The sequence below is a fragment of the Cryptotermes secundus genome, unplaced genomic scaffold (genome assembly GCF_002891405.2).
Source record: "Cryptotermes secundus unplaced genomic scaffold, Csec_1.0 scaffold318, whole genome shotgun sequence".
NCBI lineage: Eukaryota > Metazoa > Arthropoda > Insecta > Blattodea > Kalotermitidae > Cryptotermes > Cryptotermes secundus.
The window spans coordinates 714,287-733,124 of record NW_019730108.1 but is presented as its reverse complement, the minus strand read 5'-3'; the positions used below and the strand labels follow the sequence as shown (position 1 = coordinate 733,124).

General features: G+C 47.0%; 1 protein-coding gene across 4 annotated transcripts in view; it reads right to left on the bottom strand.

Annotated features, from left to right (window-relative positions):
* LOC111866052 overlaps positions 1-18,838 on the bottom strand; it is a 76,622-nt gene that overhangs the window by 19,937 nt on the left and 37,847 nt on the right. For all 4 annotated transcript variants that reach the window (XM_023854581.2, XM_023854578.2, XM_023854579.2 and 1 more), the window contains exons 4-15: positions 18,322-18,481; positions 17,745-17,778; positions 9,736-9,883; positions 9,073-9,600; positions 8,283-8,474; positions 6,284-6,345; positions 5,698-5,886; positions 5,060-5,160; positions 4,526-4,596; positions 4,010-4,117; positions 3,341-3,411; positions 1,879-2,005 (exon numbers count right to left, since the gene is read on the bottom strand). In XM_023854581.2, coding sequence (XP_023710349.1) covers positions 1,879-2,005; positions 3,341-3,411; positions 4,010-4,117; positions 4,526-4,596; positions 5,060-5,160; positions 5,698-5,886; positions 6,284-6,345; positions 8,283-8,474; positions 9,073-9,600; positions 9,736-9,883; positions 17,745-17,778; positions 18,322-18,481 — 1,791 coding nt within the window. The remainder of the gene's footprint in view (positions 1-1,878; positions 2,006-3,340; positions 3,412-4,009; positions 4,118-4,525; positions 4,597-5,059; positions 5,161-5,697; positions 5,887-6,283; positions 6,346-8,282; positions 8,475-9,072; positions 9,601-9,735; positions 9,884-17,744; positions 17,779-18,321; positions 18,482-18,838) is intronic.

Below are 18,838 nucleotides of genomic sequence, written 5' to 3'. Positions count from 1 at the left end.
CTACGGTTCCCTTTTCGCTGAAGTCGGCTTTTCTTCTTCTGGACGTGCCTCCATTCCTTGGCAGGCCGTCGTCACTCCGACCGGTATCACTATCGGGACCTCTTCTCGTTGTGCCGCCGCAGGTTTCGCGTCCACTGGGTAGGCCACCGTCTCTTTTTGGGTAATCGGCATCAATTGATCTTCAGGCTCACTGACCGGTATCACTGCGACCTCGACTACAGGGACCTCTTCTTGTTGTTCCGCCTCAGGTTTCTTGTCCACTGGGGCCGGCTTTTCTTCTAATAGATGTGCCTCCAACTCTTGGCAGGCAATCGTCTTTAGGTCTCTTTCGGGTTTAAATGCGTACACCATCTCCATGAGGCTCGTGCCCATTATTTGTCGCATGGCTTCCGTTTTTGTTGGATAACTCTTGTTTCTGTTCGGGTGGCTTCCATCCTTTCTTGGATAGCCCTTGTTTCTTCTCTGGTGGCTTCCGTTTCTGCGACCAGCTCTTCTCGCATGGCGGCCATCTTTCCTCGCCAGGCTTTCCACCTGTCGTCAGCCCTTTTCTCGGCAGCTTCTCTCTGGGCCCTCAATTCCTTCCGCAGGAGTTCCAACAGTTGCTCTGTTTCCATTTTGTAGCAGTAAAATAGTCGAAACAGTCGTAAGTTTAATTCTTCGAGGCGTGTTTAAGCTCGTAAAAATTCTGACACCAAATTGTCACGTGTCTTGAGTTCGAAGCTCGTTGGTCACGTGTGTAAGTTCAAATCCCACTTCTGACACAAATTGTCGCGTATTGGGCGTATATCGCGACGAATAACTTCTCGATGTATTTGATGTAGCGAATTTTATTTCACATTCGCACTTACAATCACCCAAATTACAGATTTACGGTTACTGCTATCTGCAGTATCACAATTAGTACACTCCAAATGCCAGAATACAACTGACTAGTTGCTGGCTAACTCGGCGGTAGCTCCAGGACTCACTGACTGACTCAGTACAACTGACTGTGAATAGCCTTCGCTGCTCCCTATGTAGCCTCGATCGGACAATACGGCCACGTAATAGGCACCCTTGTTGCTAGCCACGCTGTCCGGAGTTGTTGACGGCTGCCTAGTAACCGCGATATCCCTTGGTGACGTCACCGCGTTGACTTGCGTTGCCTAGCGACCAGGATGCTAGGACTCGGCTAACATCGGCTAGCTTCGGCTTCGCTCGGCGCATCACGGCTGGCGGAGGGTGGGGGGGGGGCGTCATTCAGAGCTCAACATGTCACAATATATATGTGTGTGTTTCCCACATCATCCATATTTATGATAAGCTGGCTTTCAGGCAAGACTCCACATCACTTCCCTACAACGACTTTAATATTATCTTCCCTTTGCCCTTGCTTCCCAACAGTGAAGTCTGACTTCAGTTCATCATCCTCATGAGAGAGAAGCACACATTCAGTGAATTTAAGCGCAGTCTGAAAGCCAGTTTTGGAGATGTACATTTCTAAAGACTGCATCTGTAATGATTTGAGCCCAGAAAGGACGTGACACTGCAGAGGCCCACAACATCATGGGCTCAGCAGTGTGAAAGCAAAATTAGCATGTCACAGTCAATGTTGGTGACTATGGGGTTGTGTTCCCACAAAAATGCCTAAAATGGGAAACACAGAGATCAAACACTGAATGCAGTGGAGGAGCAGGAAAATTCTTAGCTCAGTAAAGTCACTTGAGAGTCAGGGAAAGTGCACTCATTTCAGAGCAGTGTCCGTTGTGGCCACAGATAGGGCACTCAAGTTCTTCAACACAATGAGACAGAATTGTGGATAATGAAACCGCTTACATGTCACCTGTGATTGAATTCATCTGACAGGCAAAATCTTAACAACAGTTGGGAGCACCCTACCTGCAAGAACTCTCCCATTTGCATCTTAATCTCCTTCTCTGTGGATGGAAGGTCAATCTGCTTCCGAACCTTCTTGATGCGCATGTCCAAGGCATTGATCTCATTCTGAAGCTGTTCCACTGTTGTCCTGCAAACAGATCAGCCCTCAGTCACAATATGCACACAACAGAAACAAACTGAAATCTTACACCCCACTGCTGCAACATAAAGCACAGGTTATCCAGCCTGAGGCTTGTCTGTGCACCTTTTAGGGGCATTTGTAACCCTGCAGAGTGTGTGTTAAGTGCACTCTGTCCATTTGTCTGGATGAGAAGTGCCGGTTTGATTTTCATAAAACTAGAGAATTTTATAACAAGAACTGTTGAGCACACAGTAGCATACTTGGTTGAGGCACTATGCTACCAGCTGGAAGGTCGTGGGTTCAAGTCCTGATGAGGTCATTGGATTTCTTTCAATTGACCTAATCCTTCCAGCTGCACTATGGCCCTGGGGTCAACTCAGCCTCTAACAGAAATGAATACCAGGAATATTCTTGGGGGCAAAGGGCAGCTGGCACATAAGGCTGACAACCTTGCCGCCATCTATGAGCCGACTGTCTAGATAATGTGGGAGCCTCAACATCTCACAACCCTATGGGCCTCCACGGCCTGTTACAGGGGTACCTTTACTTTACTTACTTACTGTTGAGCATTACTGTTTTAATTTAGATCAGAGAACAGCAATGGATACTTTACATGAAGACTTACACATGTTCCTGCCTGGATCTTCAACCTAACTCCGTAAACTTTTCCTGGACAGAAAAATGTTTTGAACAAAACTCAAACAGGAAACCGAATCACACACTTTATACCTAATACACTTCCTCCATAAGTCTTGCAGTAAAGAAATTAAATACTGTGTGTACATTTCTAAATATCTACAATCAACCGTCACCAGTCTCCTGATCACGCTTGAAACCTGGATTATCCATGCTTTTTTATTATTCCTGCCTCTCTTCCCCTTTATCAGATTTGATAACTGGAAGTATTTGGCACCTTTGCCTTACTTGACAGGTCGGAACCCATTCCTAACACCACAAGTCATTGCAGACTGAAATCAGTAAACATTTAGCTCCAGTCTGACTAAGCAGAAGCACAGTCTGATACTTACACTTTACCAAAGCAACTGCTACTGTGCAGGAGGAAGTGATCAGCTCCATCTGATGGATCGAACAGAATATGTTTTGTACTTTCACCTGAGGATGGAAGTTGAGCCAGCTTCTAAAATATTGTATTCCATTCATAAAAATGAGGCTGTGGATAACTTAAAAAATATTCCTCAATTTAATAAACTCATCTGAAGGCTGTTACAATCCTCATTATGCCACAAGATGCTCGGGAATCCATAAACTCAAAAGAAAAGGAATTCTAGTGCCAAACATTCATGACCAAATCTTATATAAACCAGCACTGATGACACTCACTTTGTGGCATCCTCCAGTGCTGACATGTCTTCAGGGAACCTCAGGAGGTCTTTACGCTTCTTCTCTGCTTGCTGTGGAACAGAAGAGAATCAAGTGGGCATCAGCTTACACAAGTCATCACCAGAATGCAGCACTGAAGTTAGTATTATGTCAAGTCAACTGTAACTAACCTAAGAGCTACACATATCAACTTAAAATTCATGCCATAAGTTGGACCACAAACAGCAAACTTACTAAACACTTTAGTACAATGGTTATTGAACATACCACTTTCTTTGACATTTAAAAATTCTGTATTTTGCCCATACAGTGTACTTATGTGTTTCACATGATTCTCACAGAAAACAGTGATTATTTCCCTAAACAGCATTAAATTCTATCAGCACTGCATCAAACTCCTGTGACAGAACATGTCCACAGTTCCAGCTGGCTGAGTGTCACATGTTCAATAAAATTAATATTAGAGACAAGTTCAAACTTGTCCCCTGGCACCTGTAGTAGAGTGCGATTTAAATTCACAATTTTTGGACAATACAGACTGGCTGGTGTTTGTATTGTGTACATAGTGTGTGTTCTGTGAGGGAGGTATCAAATATTTAATTATCACTTAGATGAGCTCCCTGCTTCAGATGGTTCCATGTGACATCTGCTGCAGCTGCCAACACTTACCAAGGCAACGTAGTGGATGAGGTTCATGCCAGGTTTGTTGGCCCGAATGTCCGTTAGCTTCTGAAGAGAACTCAGTTTCACACCTGCCGCATTGCCTGCATACCCTCCCTGCAACAAGATATGATGAATGCTGGGTAAAACATGCAGAACAAATTTAGCTGTTCCCATTCAAGCTGCAGCACAACAGAACACACGGGAATTCTGGTAACACGGCCAACGTCTGGCTCAGAAACGCTGCATGTTTCAGTTCCCAGTAGAGACAGGGACCTATCTTCTACCGTTCTCGGCTGCATACAGACTGGCTCTAGGGTCCACCCAACATCTCATTAAGTGGGTACCAGAGGGAGGAAAGCAGCCAGGGTGTGTCTATCTCCACATCTTCATATGTCTTTGTGGCAAGGAAACAATTTACCTGTAGTTCATCTCTACATGACACTTCCAGTATTCTGATATACAGTTGGTGGGAATCAATCTAGGAATCACACGTTACAGAGCTCTGTCTGTCAGGGTACATACCGAGTTGAGGAAGTTGCCGGCAACTAACACCATGTACAGGACTTCCTGAAGTGGTTTATTTGTCATCAGATCTGCAACAGGCATGACAGGGCTGTCTCAGTTTAAGAAATGAAGAATATCCATACATAAAAGTCACTCTGCAACCAGCCAAGTGCTGGGACCACAGATGAAGCCCTCAACTCAGAAACCGAGGATGGGACAATGCACCGCCTGATCAGGGCTATCACAAACGTCAGAGGGCAGTAATATGTGACTATGCAGCAATTGCAAAATTATGATTAGTAGGGGCACACTGAAGAAACTTGTAGAGAAACCTGCCCCAGAACCACTTCTCTGGGATTGAACCTGCTGACTGATGGCTTGGTTAGAAATGAAGGGCTTCTGGCCTCATCATTGGCTGAAATTATGCTCTACACAGTGGAATCAAAATGAGAGAACTACCAATATACCTGCAACACAACCATCTCTCATGTTCAGCACAATTCCTCTCCTTTCCCGTTGTCTGACAGCAGCGAATAAGCTGCTGGTACTCACCCTCTCCTGCCACAATCATGGAGTTAATGCTGGGCTCCAGGTAGCCCATGTTGGCAGCGAACTCTTCCTTCAATAGCATGCTCTCAATACGCAGCTTGTAGCTGGAACAAGTTACAACAATGTAGCCACACCGACAATCGAATGAAACTGTGGTTCAGGGGGCCAAATGCACAATGATAGACTCTTTGGGGGAGAAGGAGGGAGGGGGAGGAAATGGAGGGAGAGTATGAGGAGGGGGAGGGGGTGGAGAAGACAGAAATGGAGGAGAAGGGAGACAACAAAAGAGTAATTTGGTCTACACACTGATATTCTGTACACGTTTCCCTCCCCTCTGTCTGAATTATGTGCCCAACCTCCTAGATTTCATTACACTAAGAACATTAGGTAAACTACATAAACTACAAAATTTCGAAACATATGGGGGAGAATAATATTAAAGTGTACATTATGAATACTGCAGGCCTTGTGTTATTGTTACTGCGTCCATCCAGATATATGTAACTCAAACTCCCACTGCTTCTGGTGCTTGTGGATTGGACTCAGCTGTGGGGATGGCTGGACTGAAAACAAAATGTGACACCAGACCAACTGGACCAGTGTGCATTCAACACAACAACAGAGGTGAAGTAGGGACTCACTTTGGGACCTCTATGAGTTGCAGCAGGAACTTCTCAGCATTGCCAAGTTTCGCCTTGTCTCCATCAAAGGACCGCAGCATCTCCAGCTCGTCCACCTCTGGCAGGATCTTGAGCAAACCCCGCAGTTTCTCAGCCCCGATGTCATCATGCTCCCCATCCCGGATGAGTTGAATGATGTCCTCATTGGAGCTGCACAAAAAGATCTAACTATGAGCATAGAATGTAGCTTAGAACGTTCATCTGGTTATTCAGATGAAGCACGGCTGCATCTGTGAATGTCAAACGGTGGGTTCTTGGTGTGTTTGACAGTCAGCAGTTCATTTACTGACACTGTCAGACACGCAGACTATGGAGCACTCAGCAGATGAATGATGGTGGAAAATGGACTGGGAAAGATGTGGTCATGGCATGATTCAATTTTCTATCCTGAACTTGTCTGGAGGGACTGAAGAGAAAACCCAATCTGTTGGATGACTGAAACCTGGATGTCTTTACTACATGTTCATTATGACATCAGGTGACGTGATACTAAAGCTCCACATCTGTCCTATTTATGTTGTGTGATTCTGCCACAAGCAGCACTTACCTGCGGAACTGCTTCAGGAAGATGTTCACATTGAGACTCCTCTTTCCATCCAGCAGAGCAATCTGCAAGCAAGAAGATTATGATGCCCTTCAGTTGATGGTTGCAAGGACAAAGTGTACCTTCAATTACAAAGAGAGAGAAACAAGTGTTGGGAGCTCTAAAGATAACTGCCCTCTTTTCTGCAAACTCAGTGTTTCTATTTGTCTGAATGACTCCATTAGCTGGTGCCACAAGAGAGACAAATGTGCATCAAACTATACCACAGGCATCACTTGCGATAATGTGCTCAAATTACCCAGTAACCTGGCACTGTGCTCTGTCTGAAGCATGTTTGAGAGTACCTCAAATGTTCTGCTTCCTGTCATGTAACAAAAATAAAATTCACTAAATTTCTAATGATGATATAATGATCTATGGCACTATATGATCACCACACACCCTCAAAGAAGCTTTGGACATCAATACCAGATTAGAGAAAGGGATTCAAATCTGACCTTCGATAGAAAGTGAAAAGAAAGCAATGCAGATTTCTGACAGCCCTTGCTAGAGCCGATGTAGCTCAGTCAGTACAGTAACCATGCTACAAGCTGCACAGCAGGACAGCACAGGCAATAGGTTCTTCATTTCCATCAGCGTTCAGACTGACTATAACGTCCATCCAGTCTCCTATCCAACGTCTAGGAATGAAGATGACCACTCACCTCCACCTAGTGTCAAGTACCGAGTTGTTCATATCTCCCCTCCCTCATACAGTTTCCTGACAATTAACCTGACTTGTCTGGTGGGGTACCACCTGCTCGATTATCAGTAGAGTACAGGTATCAGAAAGGAAATGGTACTGAAACATGAATAAGAGAATGTTTCAAAAGATGCAAAATTCTGATATCTCAACAATAACACATGGATATGAACGCCAGAGAGAAGCAGGATGATACAGAAACATACTAAGGGACAGCCCTCTCACACGGCGGATTCAAGCTTGTTACAAGCCGATGCCAATCTCATCAAGGGATGGGCAGTTGCCACTGCATACACAAATCCCACTTTCTCCTACAGAGATGCCACTTCAGTGCAGAGACAATTTAAGTTTGGCTACTCAGAGCATGAAATAGTCAAAACATGAGTGGCTGATTCTCATTTATTCTCTTCCATTTCTGTTTCAAATGCAGTTTAGGCAAAAACATGGCTGGCCCAGCACATGAGATGCCAGTACAGGAGCCTGGCAATGAGTGTGTGCTGATGGACAGATTTTATAAATGTCACAGCAAATTTTACTACTGAGACACAATGCTACAAACTGGAAGGTCATAGGTTCGAATCTTGATGAGGTCATTGGATTTCTCAGTTTACCTAATCCTTCCAGCTGCACTATGGCCCTGGGGTCAACTCGGCCTCTAACAGAAATGAGTACCAGGAATCTTCCTGGGGGTAAAGGGCAGCCGGCGCATAAGGCTGCAAACCTTACCATATGTGAGCCGATTGTCTAGAAAATGTGGGAACCTCAACATCTCACAACCCTATGGGCCTTCATGGCCTGTTCCAGGGACAGGAAGCAGTACAGACCCCAGAAACTGAGCAAGAGCAGAGCAGAGCAGAAACTGAGCAGTGCACACCAGAAACTGAGCAAGAGGGTTGGAAAATTGAGAATTATACAGAAGACCTGATTTGGTAGTTCATGTTAAGAGAAAACGTTGAAATTGTTGGGAAATGCGATTAGAACTGACCAGACAAGGAGAGATAAGTATGCCAGAAAAGAGAGGAAAGAATGGGAAGGCACAGCCTCAGACAGAGAGTGACTGATGGGAGCTGACAGTGAAGAGATTCTAGAAAAAGGCAAATAACAGAGATGAAGGGGAAAGTGTCATAAAGCAGGCCAAGATTCTTAGATGCCCCTTAAGAAAAGGAATCAGAAATATTTGATGATAATCACAAAAAATCTGTCACTTTTTACTACAAATATTGATCAGGACATGTAAATTTGTGCCATCTGTAACTTCACCTCTGAGGACTCCTTGCGCCTGCGGTCGGGGTCCTGTGGGTCCCGCCCTAACCGCGGTGAGGACTGCAAGGATGGTGCCGGTGGCACCTGCTGACAGAAGAGACCCTCCATCTCAGCCCAGTCTAGATCAGCCATGGGCGAGTCCTGGTGACTGCGTGCAACCAGAGACCAGATGTTGTTCTTGCCTACCACCTTCATCAAAACACAAATATGCTCCAATTGTAAACATATTCATACTTGAAACAACCATTTTAATATCATCCTATCACTGGTGTGTATACCTACTGTTGGGTACTGTTCAATGGCATATTAAAGCAAACCACTGAAATTTCAACACTGCCCACCACTGGACATGATCCTGAGCCAGATGAACCCACCTACAAAACTGTGAAACTTTGCAGAGCGTAATTTTCTCGATTCTCATGTTACCTCCTCCCCCATACTTTCATCTCTCTCTCATCATAGTAAGAGACCAAGTTCAGCACCCAGAAGAATCCTTTCTAGGTATACAATCTTTTCGAGTAACTTTTCTCTACCTGAACTGTACAATTAACACGGTAACCAAAGTGGTTCATGTATAATACACAGAGAGGCCCAGAGAATGTATACACAATGTTCTGCTGCCATTTCCTTTGACTGTCCTGCTCTGGCGCTGCCTGCAGCACATTATATTTTGGTTCAACTTTGAAAATGTTTGTACAAAACCTCTGCTACAGGGTGCATACACTTCTGTGTGTGAACTGTGCTCATGTCTACAAACTTCAAGCTGGCACTCAAAGGAACTGCTCACCTTGTGATGGGGAATCTTGTTCCAGTTGATGGTCTTCATCTTTGTGCGAGGGGTGGGTGTCTCCTGCTGTGGCAGCAACTTACCCCCATTCTCAGAGGGCTCAGGACTGCAAGCTGGTGATATTGATGGGGGACTGAGTAGTGGGGGTGGCATGGGTGGGCCCCCCATTTTGTTTGTGGGGGCTCCAGCACTGCAAGCTCGTGAAGGCCCCAGTGGGGGCGGTAGTGGTGGAGGTGGGGGTCCGGGTACAAGAGGTGGTGGCGGTGGAGGTGGTGGTGGTGGAGGCGGCGCGTTCAGAGACTGCTTGCGTGAGTCAGAGCCTCGGTGACAGTGACAACAGAGTTTGGCTTGGAGACTAGGCGAACGAAGCAGGCGGCTGGCGTCCTGACGCGACTCGAGCAGTGTCGCCCGGTGCACCAGTGTCTCGGCAGCGTCCCACACAATGTCACTGACTGCCTCACGTGGGTCCACTCGCAACAGATGCTGCAGGATGCTGAGAAACGGGATCTCCTGTGGAGTGTCCGCAACCTGTAACGGGGACACTCGTCACTGTACGCCACTGGACCGGCTCCAACTGACCGTTTACGAACTATGAACAAGATATATCTAGGTTAGCGTCATGAGGCCACAGAGATCTCAGACTTGTTAAGCCGCAGCTTGTACCTGTCTGAGGATGGCGTAGAAGACGTCAAGGTGGGAGTTTAGGTCAACGCCGTTGGGTCCCTGAAGAATCTGCGCCTCGTCACTCTCCCGCTGCTCGTCGAACACGTCCAGTTGTACGCCGAGGTCGGGTTCCGAAGCGGCCACGCGCCTGCGCACAACAACAATACCTCGCCATTTTCTCTACCTATTACAGACCCTACCTCCTGATGAAGAACTGAGCAAATTAGCTAAGCAGGTAATGGTCTTCCTTTATCATATGGGATTCCTGGTATGTGCATCAAGAATCGAACTCGGGGCCTCCCACGTTCAGCTACGATCTGTTAATGATGGATTGCCAGCGGGCTAAGTTGCCAGAAACATGTTTAACTCTGCTGTCAGTTTACAGATTAGCGGCCAGTGACTTGGAAAACGTGTAGAAGGAAGTGCGTGTGGCCTAATTTCGCCTGGATGGACTCAGTAAACCACGATAAACCCCAGTCGGCGCCAAGATTTCAACCTCGCACTTCTCGAATACGAAGCACGATTGCCACCCACTCAGTAGTGGTGTTCGGTCACTGTCCAACAAAACGGATTTAGTTTTTGCCTGGTGACTTGTCAATTCCCCCCTCCCCCAACTGCGAGCACTGGTGCGTTATCGTGCTGGGTGAAACAAAAGTGCCTGAAAGAAGTCTGCAGAGGCAAAGCTCCGCGCATTCGTAACCATTTAAAGCACAGTACAAACTACAGTGCGTACAATCAAGTGCGCGCCGCGGCTGCAATTTGCCGTGAGTCATACCACCGCAGAACGGATGCAACTCCTCCCCGCGACTGCAGTGCTCCTACGCCGATGGTTGCATAATCGGAACCCGAGGTTGCATTAAACAGTCAGTCTTTGTCTTGCTGTGGAAGTGGAGTGGAATGTTTACAGCTGTCGACAGACGGTGGAAATGAAGTTCACTATTAAACAGCGTGTGTTTATTGTCGAAACTATTGCAAGGAAAAACATTTACAGAAAATTCGCACGTAGGTTTCGTCAGAAATATCCTGACTCGCCAGTTCCCACAAAGTCGTGTGTAAACAGGCTTCTGAAAAAGTGGCGGGCCACAGGTTCAGTGAGTGACAAGAAGAAACAATCGAAGAGAACTGTGCTGACTGAAGAAAAGGTTAAAATTATTCAGGCAACATTACAGATCAGTCCTCGAAAATCGTTAAGACGCTTAGCACAGGAAACTGGTGTTTCGCTAGGATCTGCTCGCACAGCCACAAAGTTAATCAAATTTCGCCCGTATAAAGTAACAGTTGTGCATGAGCTGAAAGAACCAGATCATGCAGCAAGAATTCGTTTTTGCAACTGGCTGCTGCAAAATGTACACGATGGAATAGTGGATCCTCAGCTTCTATTCATGACTGATGAAGCGTGGTTCCACGTTGGTGGCCACGTCAATGCACAAAACGTAAGAATATGGAGCAATGAAAATCCTCACGCTATACAGCAAGTGCCATTACATAGTGAAAAGGTGGGTGTGTGGTGTGCTGTAAGCCCGCGGCGAATCATTGGCCCCATATTTTTCCACGATACCGTGAACTCTGATCGGTACATTAATGACATACTGAATCCCTTCTTCGATCAGTTGAATGCCGAAGAAAGACAATACGGGTATTTTCAGCAGGACAACGCTACAGCACATACGGCTAATGCATCCATGGTCGCAATACAGGAAGTGTTTGAAGACAGAATTGTCAGTAGAGGACTGTGGCCTCCCAGATCCCCAGATCTCAGTATTTCTGATTATTATCTTTGGGGCAACCTGAAGCAAAAAGTCTACAAAAATAATCCCCGCAGCATTGATAGTCTTCAAAATGAAATTACACGCGTAATTCATTCAATTACCGTCGACGAACTGCAGAGAGTGTCGCGTAATTTATTTGTGAGATGCGCGGCATGTTTGCAAGCAGAAGGAGGTCACTTTCAGCACCTGTTATAAACCACGGTAAGTTATCTTTTTACTGTATTCTTATAAATGTGTGCATGTAGAGCAACTGATGGACGGAGACTCAGCGACACCACTACACTCACGCTATCGGGGAACGGCACTGCAGTCGCGGGGAGGAGTTGCATCCGTTCTGCGGTGGTATGACTCACGGCAAATTGCAGCCGCGGCGCGCACTTGATTGTACGCACTGTATATATACGACATACAGCATTCGGCTCGTCTTTGTACTGCCTTTGCGCTGTTTCCTGTGAGGTACGAACTGAATCTATATATTATTCGTATGAACTTCAAGGCATTCAGCAGTCAGTCAGACTTCAAGGCACTCACCGTCGTAACTCTTCGGGGCATACAAGAAACATCCAGGTCTACAAACACCGTCGTAACTCTTCGGGGCATACAAGAGACATCCAGGTCTACAAACAGCTAGAACTATCGTTGTGCTTACAGAGGGGTATGGGTGAGCAGGCACTAGGTTCAACTCCCGACAGCTTTAGCCCACCGGAACGAGCTCCTGGTATCCACCGGATAGGAGCCTGCACAGCACAGCACACCACACCACACGCTGTGGTGAAGACAATAATCTCAGCCCCTGTCGGGAAATCGGAACTCGATTCTTTGGTCATAAAGTCTGCAGCCTAGTCACTATACTGACTGACCTATCTGGCTCACACGAAAAGACATAAGTCGGCAGCCAACAGAAGAATGTGTCCAGCAAAACGTCTATTAGCATGCGACATAACTAACAATTAACTCTAATTAACCCGGATTAAATCCGACTGAAAACAAAGGTTAATTACTGCAAACTCTAGACTTGGGGCTCCATATTACTGCACATTACACAGACATCGAGACCTTAACGCAATGAAGTAACATATTCATGAAAGTAGGTTGAAGAAACTGGTCGTGGATTATACAAGCATCTTCACTGGACTCGGAAAATCCACAAGACATCACGTCACGGACGTGTGGCTCCATGCATTCTCAGACTCGGAACTAGGTAGAAATAAGTGGTCACATTCACGGCCCGGCCGCTTTGTTCCCAGTACCTACTGAACAGAAGGCTATGTGGGCCCCAGTTTCAGCCTGGACATAGTGACAGAGATAAATTCCTTGCCCCTGCCAGCAATCGAACCCAGGTCGTCCAGTCAGAAGCCTAGTCACTACACTTACAGAGCTATCCAGGCTATACCTTCCCAGTAAGGAACACAACTGCCAACCATTACAGGAGGAAACAGTTCTAGAGACTAGTCTAAATTTGAAACACAGTAATGAAACATGTTCTTTATGACTGTTATGCTTTTTCTCTTGTAAACGAAAAAGCGAAACAAAGCATATAACTGTTTATTCCCTTCGATGTATACAGAAAAGAGATAGGGTGTCCCAAAATATTCTCAACACCCTAAGGACACTGGGAAGGTGTGCAAATTCCATCTTCACTACCGCCACAGCCCGTCTTATTGCGTCACTTCGGTGCCTGATACAGTGACGTGAAATAGTGGAATATCCAACTGATTCTTCTCATGTCTTCTCGGCTGCTGTCTAAACACGTAAAAATTCGAATACACAAAACTATAATTTTGCCTGTGGTTCTGTATGGGTGTGAAACATAGTCTCTGACATTAAGGGAGGAACACAGACTGAGGGTGTTTGAGAACAGGGTGTTGAGGAGAATATTTGGACCGAAGAGGGATGAAGTGACAGGAGGTTCGAGAAAACTACATAATGAGGAGCTTCATAACTTGTACTCTTCTGCAAGCATAATTAGAATAATCAAGTCAAGGAGGATGAGATGGGCAGTGCATGCAGCATGAATGGAGGAGAAGAGAAATTCACAAATTACTTTGGTGGAAACGCCAGAAAGAAAGAGACCACTAGGAAGATCAAAACAATATTAAAAGGGATCTTAGATAGATATGATGGGGTAGTATGAATTGGACTGATCTGACTCAGGATAGGGGCTAGTGGAGGGCTCTCGTGAACACGGTAATGAACCTTTTCGTTTCATAAAATATTGGGAAATTCTTGAGTAGCTGCACAGCTGGCCTCAGCTCCATTCCGCCAACAATGTTAATGACTGCGGCTCGGTGCGTGCTGGGCAGGACTCCTGTATATTTTCTCTTTATGTAAGTGCAATGCGCACGTCTTGCCGCGTGGAGGTGGGTCAGGATACCTCCACCGTAGACCTACGAGTCGTAGAGGGCGACGAAAATGGAACCCGGTGCCTGGGGGTGCAACTGGGCCACCCTTCCACTGGGAGACATACGTAAATACAGGGACCTGGTCCTCCAGGTTGGGGGTTGGGCGCAAGGCCAACGGCCTTGCTCTGTAAAAAATTATTGTCACAAAATACAAAGAAGTGAAAACTGGATGCAATCCGGCACAATCCTCTAAGGAAGGCCGTGGCTCAAAAGGGGTTGTTTTGCTGCTACTGCTGCTGCTGCTGATGATGATGATGATATGTCGTAAGGAAGGGGCGGGAAATATGAATGTAGATGACAATTTTGGCTCCCTCAGAACGAAAAGTTGCAAAACTGCACGACTGTCCGCCGCATGTAACAACCACTGCGCAGATTTTAAGATTCGTTGATACATTTCGGTCAAATCGGACAATAATAAGGAACATTTACTGCGAAGATTTACAAGCATTTCTCCATCTTCTGGAGGGAAACCCGGCCGTGGACCGCTAAATATTTATCGAAGCAAAGAAGGTTCCGAACAAACGATACGTTTCCCACAAGTCTCCGGGTTTCTGAAATAATTAAAGTACTGGGACGCCAGAGCCACCGTTTTCACGCTAGTCAGAGGGCTGGCTGGGCAATGAGTTACACTGTTTACGGGCTCCCTTTCACAGCAAAAGCTCAAAGCAGACGCGGAATGTAAAAATAAGCACAAAGCACTTGATTGTGTGAATCACACCCTGCCACTACCCCGCTTCCTGCAGAAGGGTAGCTGTTTACATCCTGCTTGCCGCCAGTCACTCACACTGCAGCTGCAATCACTCTGTCCACGAGTGAATGACCCTACACGATTGGAATTGTTTCAGATGCAACAATATGTATCAAGCAATAGATACTGTCTGCGTTGATTTCATTTTTGCTTTCCTTCACATGGGCCAACTGAAGCACGAGAGATCTGCGTCCCTAGGTAAGCTGAAAGGTGAAGTTGCCCCTGTGCCATGAAGTCATATGGGTGAGTGGAGGTATAGCTCCAGTTCTTGAACTCGGCACTAGATGGAGGTGAGTGGTCAGCTTCACGGCCGCCGGTACCCATTTTATAGGGGGCTGGGTGGGTCTCAGAACCGGTCTGGACGCTGTGGAGAAGAGAAAAATCTCTTCCTCCTTCCGGGAATCGAACCCAGGCCGTCCAACCCGTAGCTATGCCAACTGGGTTATCACGATTCTATTTCGAGTCCCTAGGGCTACACTAATCGAGAACTTAAAACGAAAAACGAAATAAATTACTTACAACAGTTATAATACGTTCCGATCCCCTTGGCATAGTTTGACGTGTCTGATACGTCCGCCCAACTTCAGTTCCTGTGATATGTCGCTGGATAAACGCTGAAATACTTCACTTACCCGACAACAGATGTCGCTAACCGTTACTAATGACAGGTTTCTGAAATCTCTCATTTGTGCACAGAACGGGAGTGACTAAACGTCCAATATCGTGTTCTATCGAACTGCCTGACGACACGGCTCGGGAACAGGATCACCTCACAGAACAGACCCGAAAGATGTACAACTTTTACCGCCCCAATGCGAAGCTGGGGTTAAGCCAAACTCACTTCCTGTAAGGGTCAATTTCGACCAGAAGCCCGCGGGCCTTTGTTTGTCCACTCGACAGTCTAGAATGACAGGAACAAAACTATTGCGTTGGATCGTATAGTAGAACTACACGGTTCGAAACCAGGCCAGACTACTATCACTGGGTTTCTCTTCGTCCTGCGCAGACAATAGCTGGGATAACACGTTAAAACAGGCCACGACCAACATGATAAGTAAGGAGAACACACACCTGCACACAGCACACCGAACACACCACCCAGTCTGCCGGCCTCCACCCTCAACTCTAAAGCTGCTTCTTGTGATAATTCTGTCTCAACTGCTGGACCCGTCAGACAGACGGGACACACACTGAGCGGGGGCACCAACTCCACTGTGCAGCCTGTGTGTTCTGGGTTCAAACCTCGGCCTCAAAGGGCAATACGCAGTGAAGTTCAACTCCATATTCCTCAGTCCCTCTATGAATATGATGCGGCCGCCTCCTTCCAAACCCCTTTCCAATTCAGTATTCACCATCAATCCTCCTCCCATTTGACGCCGTATACACTGGGCTACTGACAGCACAGTTAAACTACAATTGCCAACATTCTAAGCAAAGCAGACAGTGTCAAACTAGCCATGCAATTTCTCGCCTTTTGTAGAACCCGACGGTCCAATCACAGTCCACAACTGGCCTCTATCATCTGCATATGAGCCCACACATCCGCCTCCCATTCTTATTTCTCTACGATTCTTTTTAATATTATCCTCCCACCGAAGCCTAGATCTCCCAAATAATGTCTAGCCCTCACGTTTTCATACCTACCCCATACATGCTACATGTCTTATCCATCTCCCCCTGCTATGCTTGATCACCCTAATGATTACTGGTGAAGAATACAGATTGATACTGATCAGGCTGGCGCAGCGGTGATGCTCTGACTTGTATTCTGGAGGTGCTCGGTTCGAATCTCGACCCGCGAGTTATCTTCGTGACTTGCTGTAAGTCCCTCACAACTGGCGACGACCACTTCCTTCCGAATCCTCTCAAATTCATCACTCGCCATCCTAAGGCGTGCAGTCTAGCTACTGGCAGCGTCGTTAAACAAACACGGGCTTAAGTACATAATCAGGCACAGCAAACTAACTTCCCTTCTTGAGAACCTAACGGGTGCTCAGCGAGTCAAGAAATTAAGAGCGTTCTGTGGAACCCGAAGGTTCGTTGCCGTGTCCACAAGAGCCCTCCACTGGTCTCTATCCTGAGCCAGATGAATCCAGTCCATGCCGCCCCATCCTATTTCTTTAAGATCCGTTTTACTATGTTTCTTCCATTTTAGTCTAGGACTTCCATGTGGTCGCTTTCCTTTCGCGTTTCTTAGCAAACTTTGCGTGCAAATTTACCCTACGTATGAGACAGTGTGCGGCCGGCCGCGGTGGCAAGGCCCCCTTCCAGAGTCCCGCATTCCAGGCGGCTTAGCCCGGCCAATGCGTTCTGTTTCTGGGAGACGCCAGTACAGCCCGTCCAAGGGGAGTGCACCACACGGAAGTACAGTTCTGTCGCCCATAACTGCAACACTGCCACAGAACGGACTGGGTGCAGAGTGCCACGCCCCTATGCACGGCGCTCAGACAGAAGGAACCCCTGCCCCATGCACCCGAGCCCAGGAAGGGGTGTGTTCTTGACAACGTGTAGGATGGATGTCTGCTGTAACAATAACGACAGACAGGCCCCATCGCCGGGGGCGCGGGGGCCGCTTCGTTTCGTAAACCTCTCTTTCCTTTTAAGAACATTATCCAGTGGGAATAACGCCATGTAGTCCGATGTAAGTTCACTTCTACCAGGCTATACGGCCTCACACCTCGTAAGGTAGTAGTACTCTTCACAGTCAACGCTGTGATAACCTGAAACCGACCTTTGTATGACTTCGTGCAATCACCACAATCGGCACAAATCTGTAGAAGCTTACAGACGTTTCGGATTAGCGTAATGCCTCCTTCTTCAAGGTCGAAGAGTAAGGTAAGCAAACAGCCAGCAAGAAGGGCGTAGCAAGCTCTTGCCTGTAGGGGTTGAGGAAAACCACGAAAAAGCTCAGTCAGTATAGTCGGTGCCTCGACCAAGATTCGAAGCGAGCACTTCCTAAATACGAAAGCGGACCGTCTCGGTCCATATCATTAACAAATTCATTATTCCTGTGACACTGACATCTCGCTGCATCTGCCCCGGAACAAACCCGGCTCACATAACCTCGCAGGTGCGTGACGTCACACTCACCTCAGCTCGTTGAGCAGGGGCAGCAGCTTCAGACCTGCAACACACAGACACAGTCCCGTCAATACTGACACAGTCCTGGGTTCGTGCCATGTGCACGACTCGTGTTTAAACCTGGCCACCGGGATGCGAGGGAGGGGGGGGGCACGCAGTAGCGTGCTACAAGCCGGAAGGCCGCAGGTTCGAATCCTGATGAGGTCATTGGATTTCTCAATTTACCTAATCCTTCCAGCCGCACTATGGCCCTGGGGTCGACTCAGCCTCTAACAGAAATCTTCCTGGGGGTAAAGGGCGGCGGGCGCGTAAGGCTGACAGCCTCACCGCCATCTGTGAGCCGACTGCCTAGAAAATGTGGAAGCCTTGACGTCTCACACCCCTATGGGCCTTCACGGCCTGTTATGGGGATAGCTTTACATTTTTATGGGGGTTGCGCGTGAGGACAAGTTCGGAAGGAAGCAGTGGGACAGTGGTTGCAGCTGCACTGCGGGAAGGATCGTCACGGATATAAGCCATACACTCCACCGACAGCGGCCAGGTCTGAACACAAGGGCGGTAGCTTAGTGGACTCCCCCGCTCTCACCTATGAACTCATTTCTGATTCGAATTCTGTCCTTCAGCTGCGGTGTCGAGATTATGATGCAGTTGATGAACGCCACTAGCGCCGTCTGATAATCGACGGCAGAGGCGCCGCGCAGCTCCGATACGATAACGTTGAGCCGGTAGCGTTCCCCCTTCAGTACCTGCAACCAACATGACAACTATTTACGGCACTGTTCCTTTGTATTCGGGGGCGGGGTTCGAATATGAGTCCAGAAGCCGACTAGGCTATCTTCATAATTTATTTCACCGTCTTCTAGTGCATACACTTATCTACCTCACTCCTCTCTCTCGCACTACATGTTTCGGCACAAAAGTGCCAGCTTCAGGTGCTTATTCGATTAACGTTAAACTAGTTCACTGCATGCCTTGTCGTCTTCATATTAAAATAATAATTAAAATATATATTTATCATATATATTGATAAATATCAAATATTAAAAATATTAGAATTGTTCAGGATTTTTCCTACGTCGTATCTCACTACTCGAGTCACATCT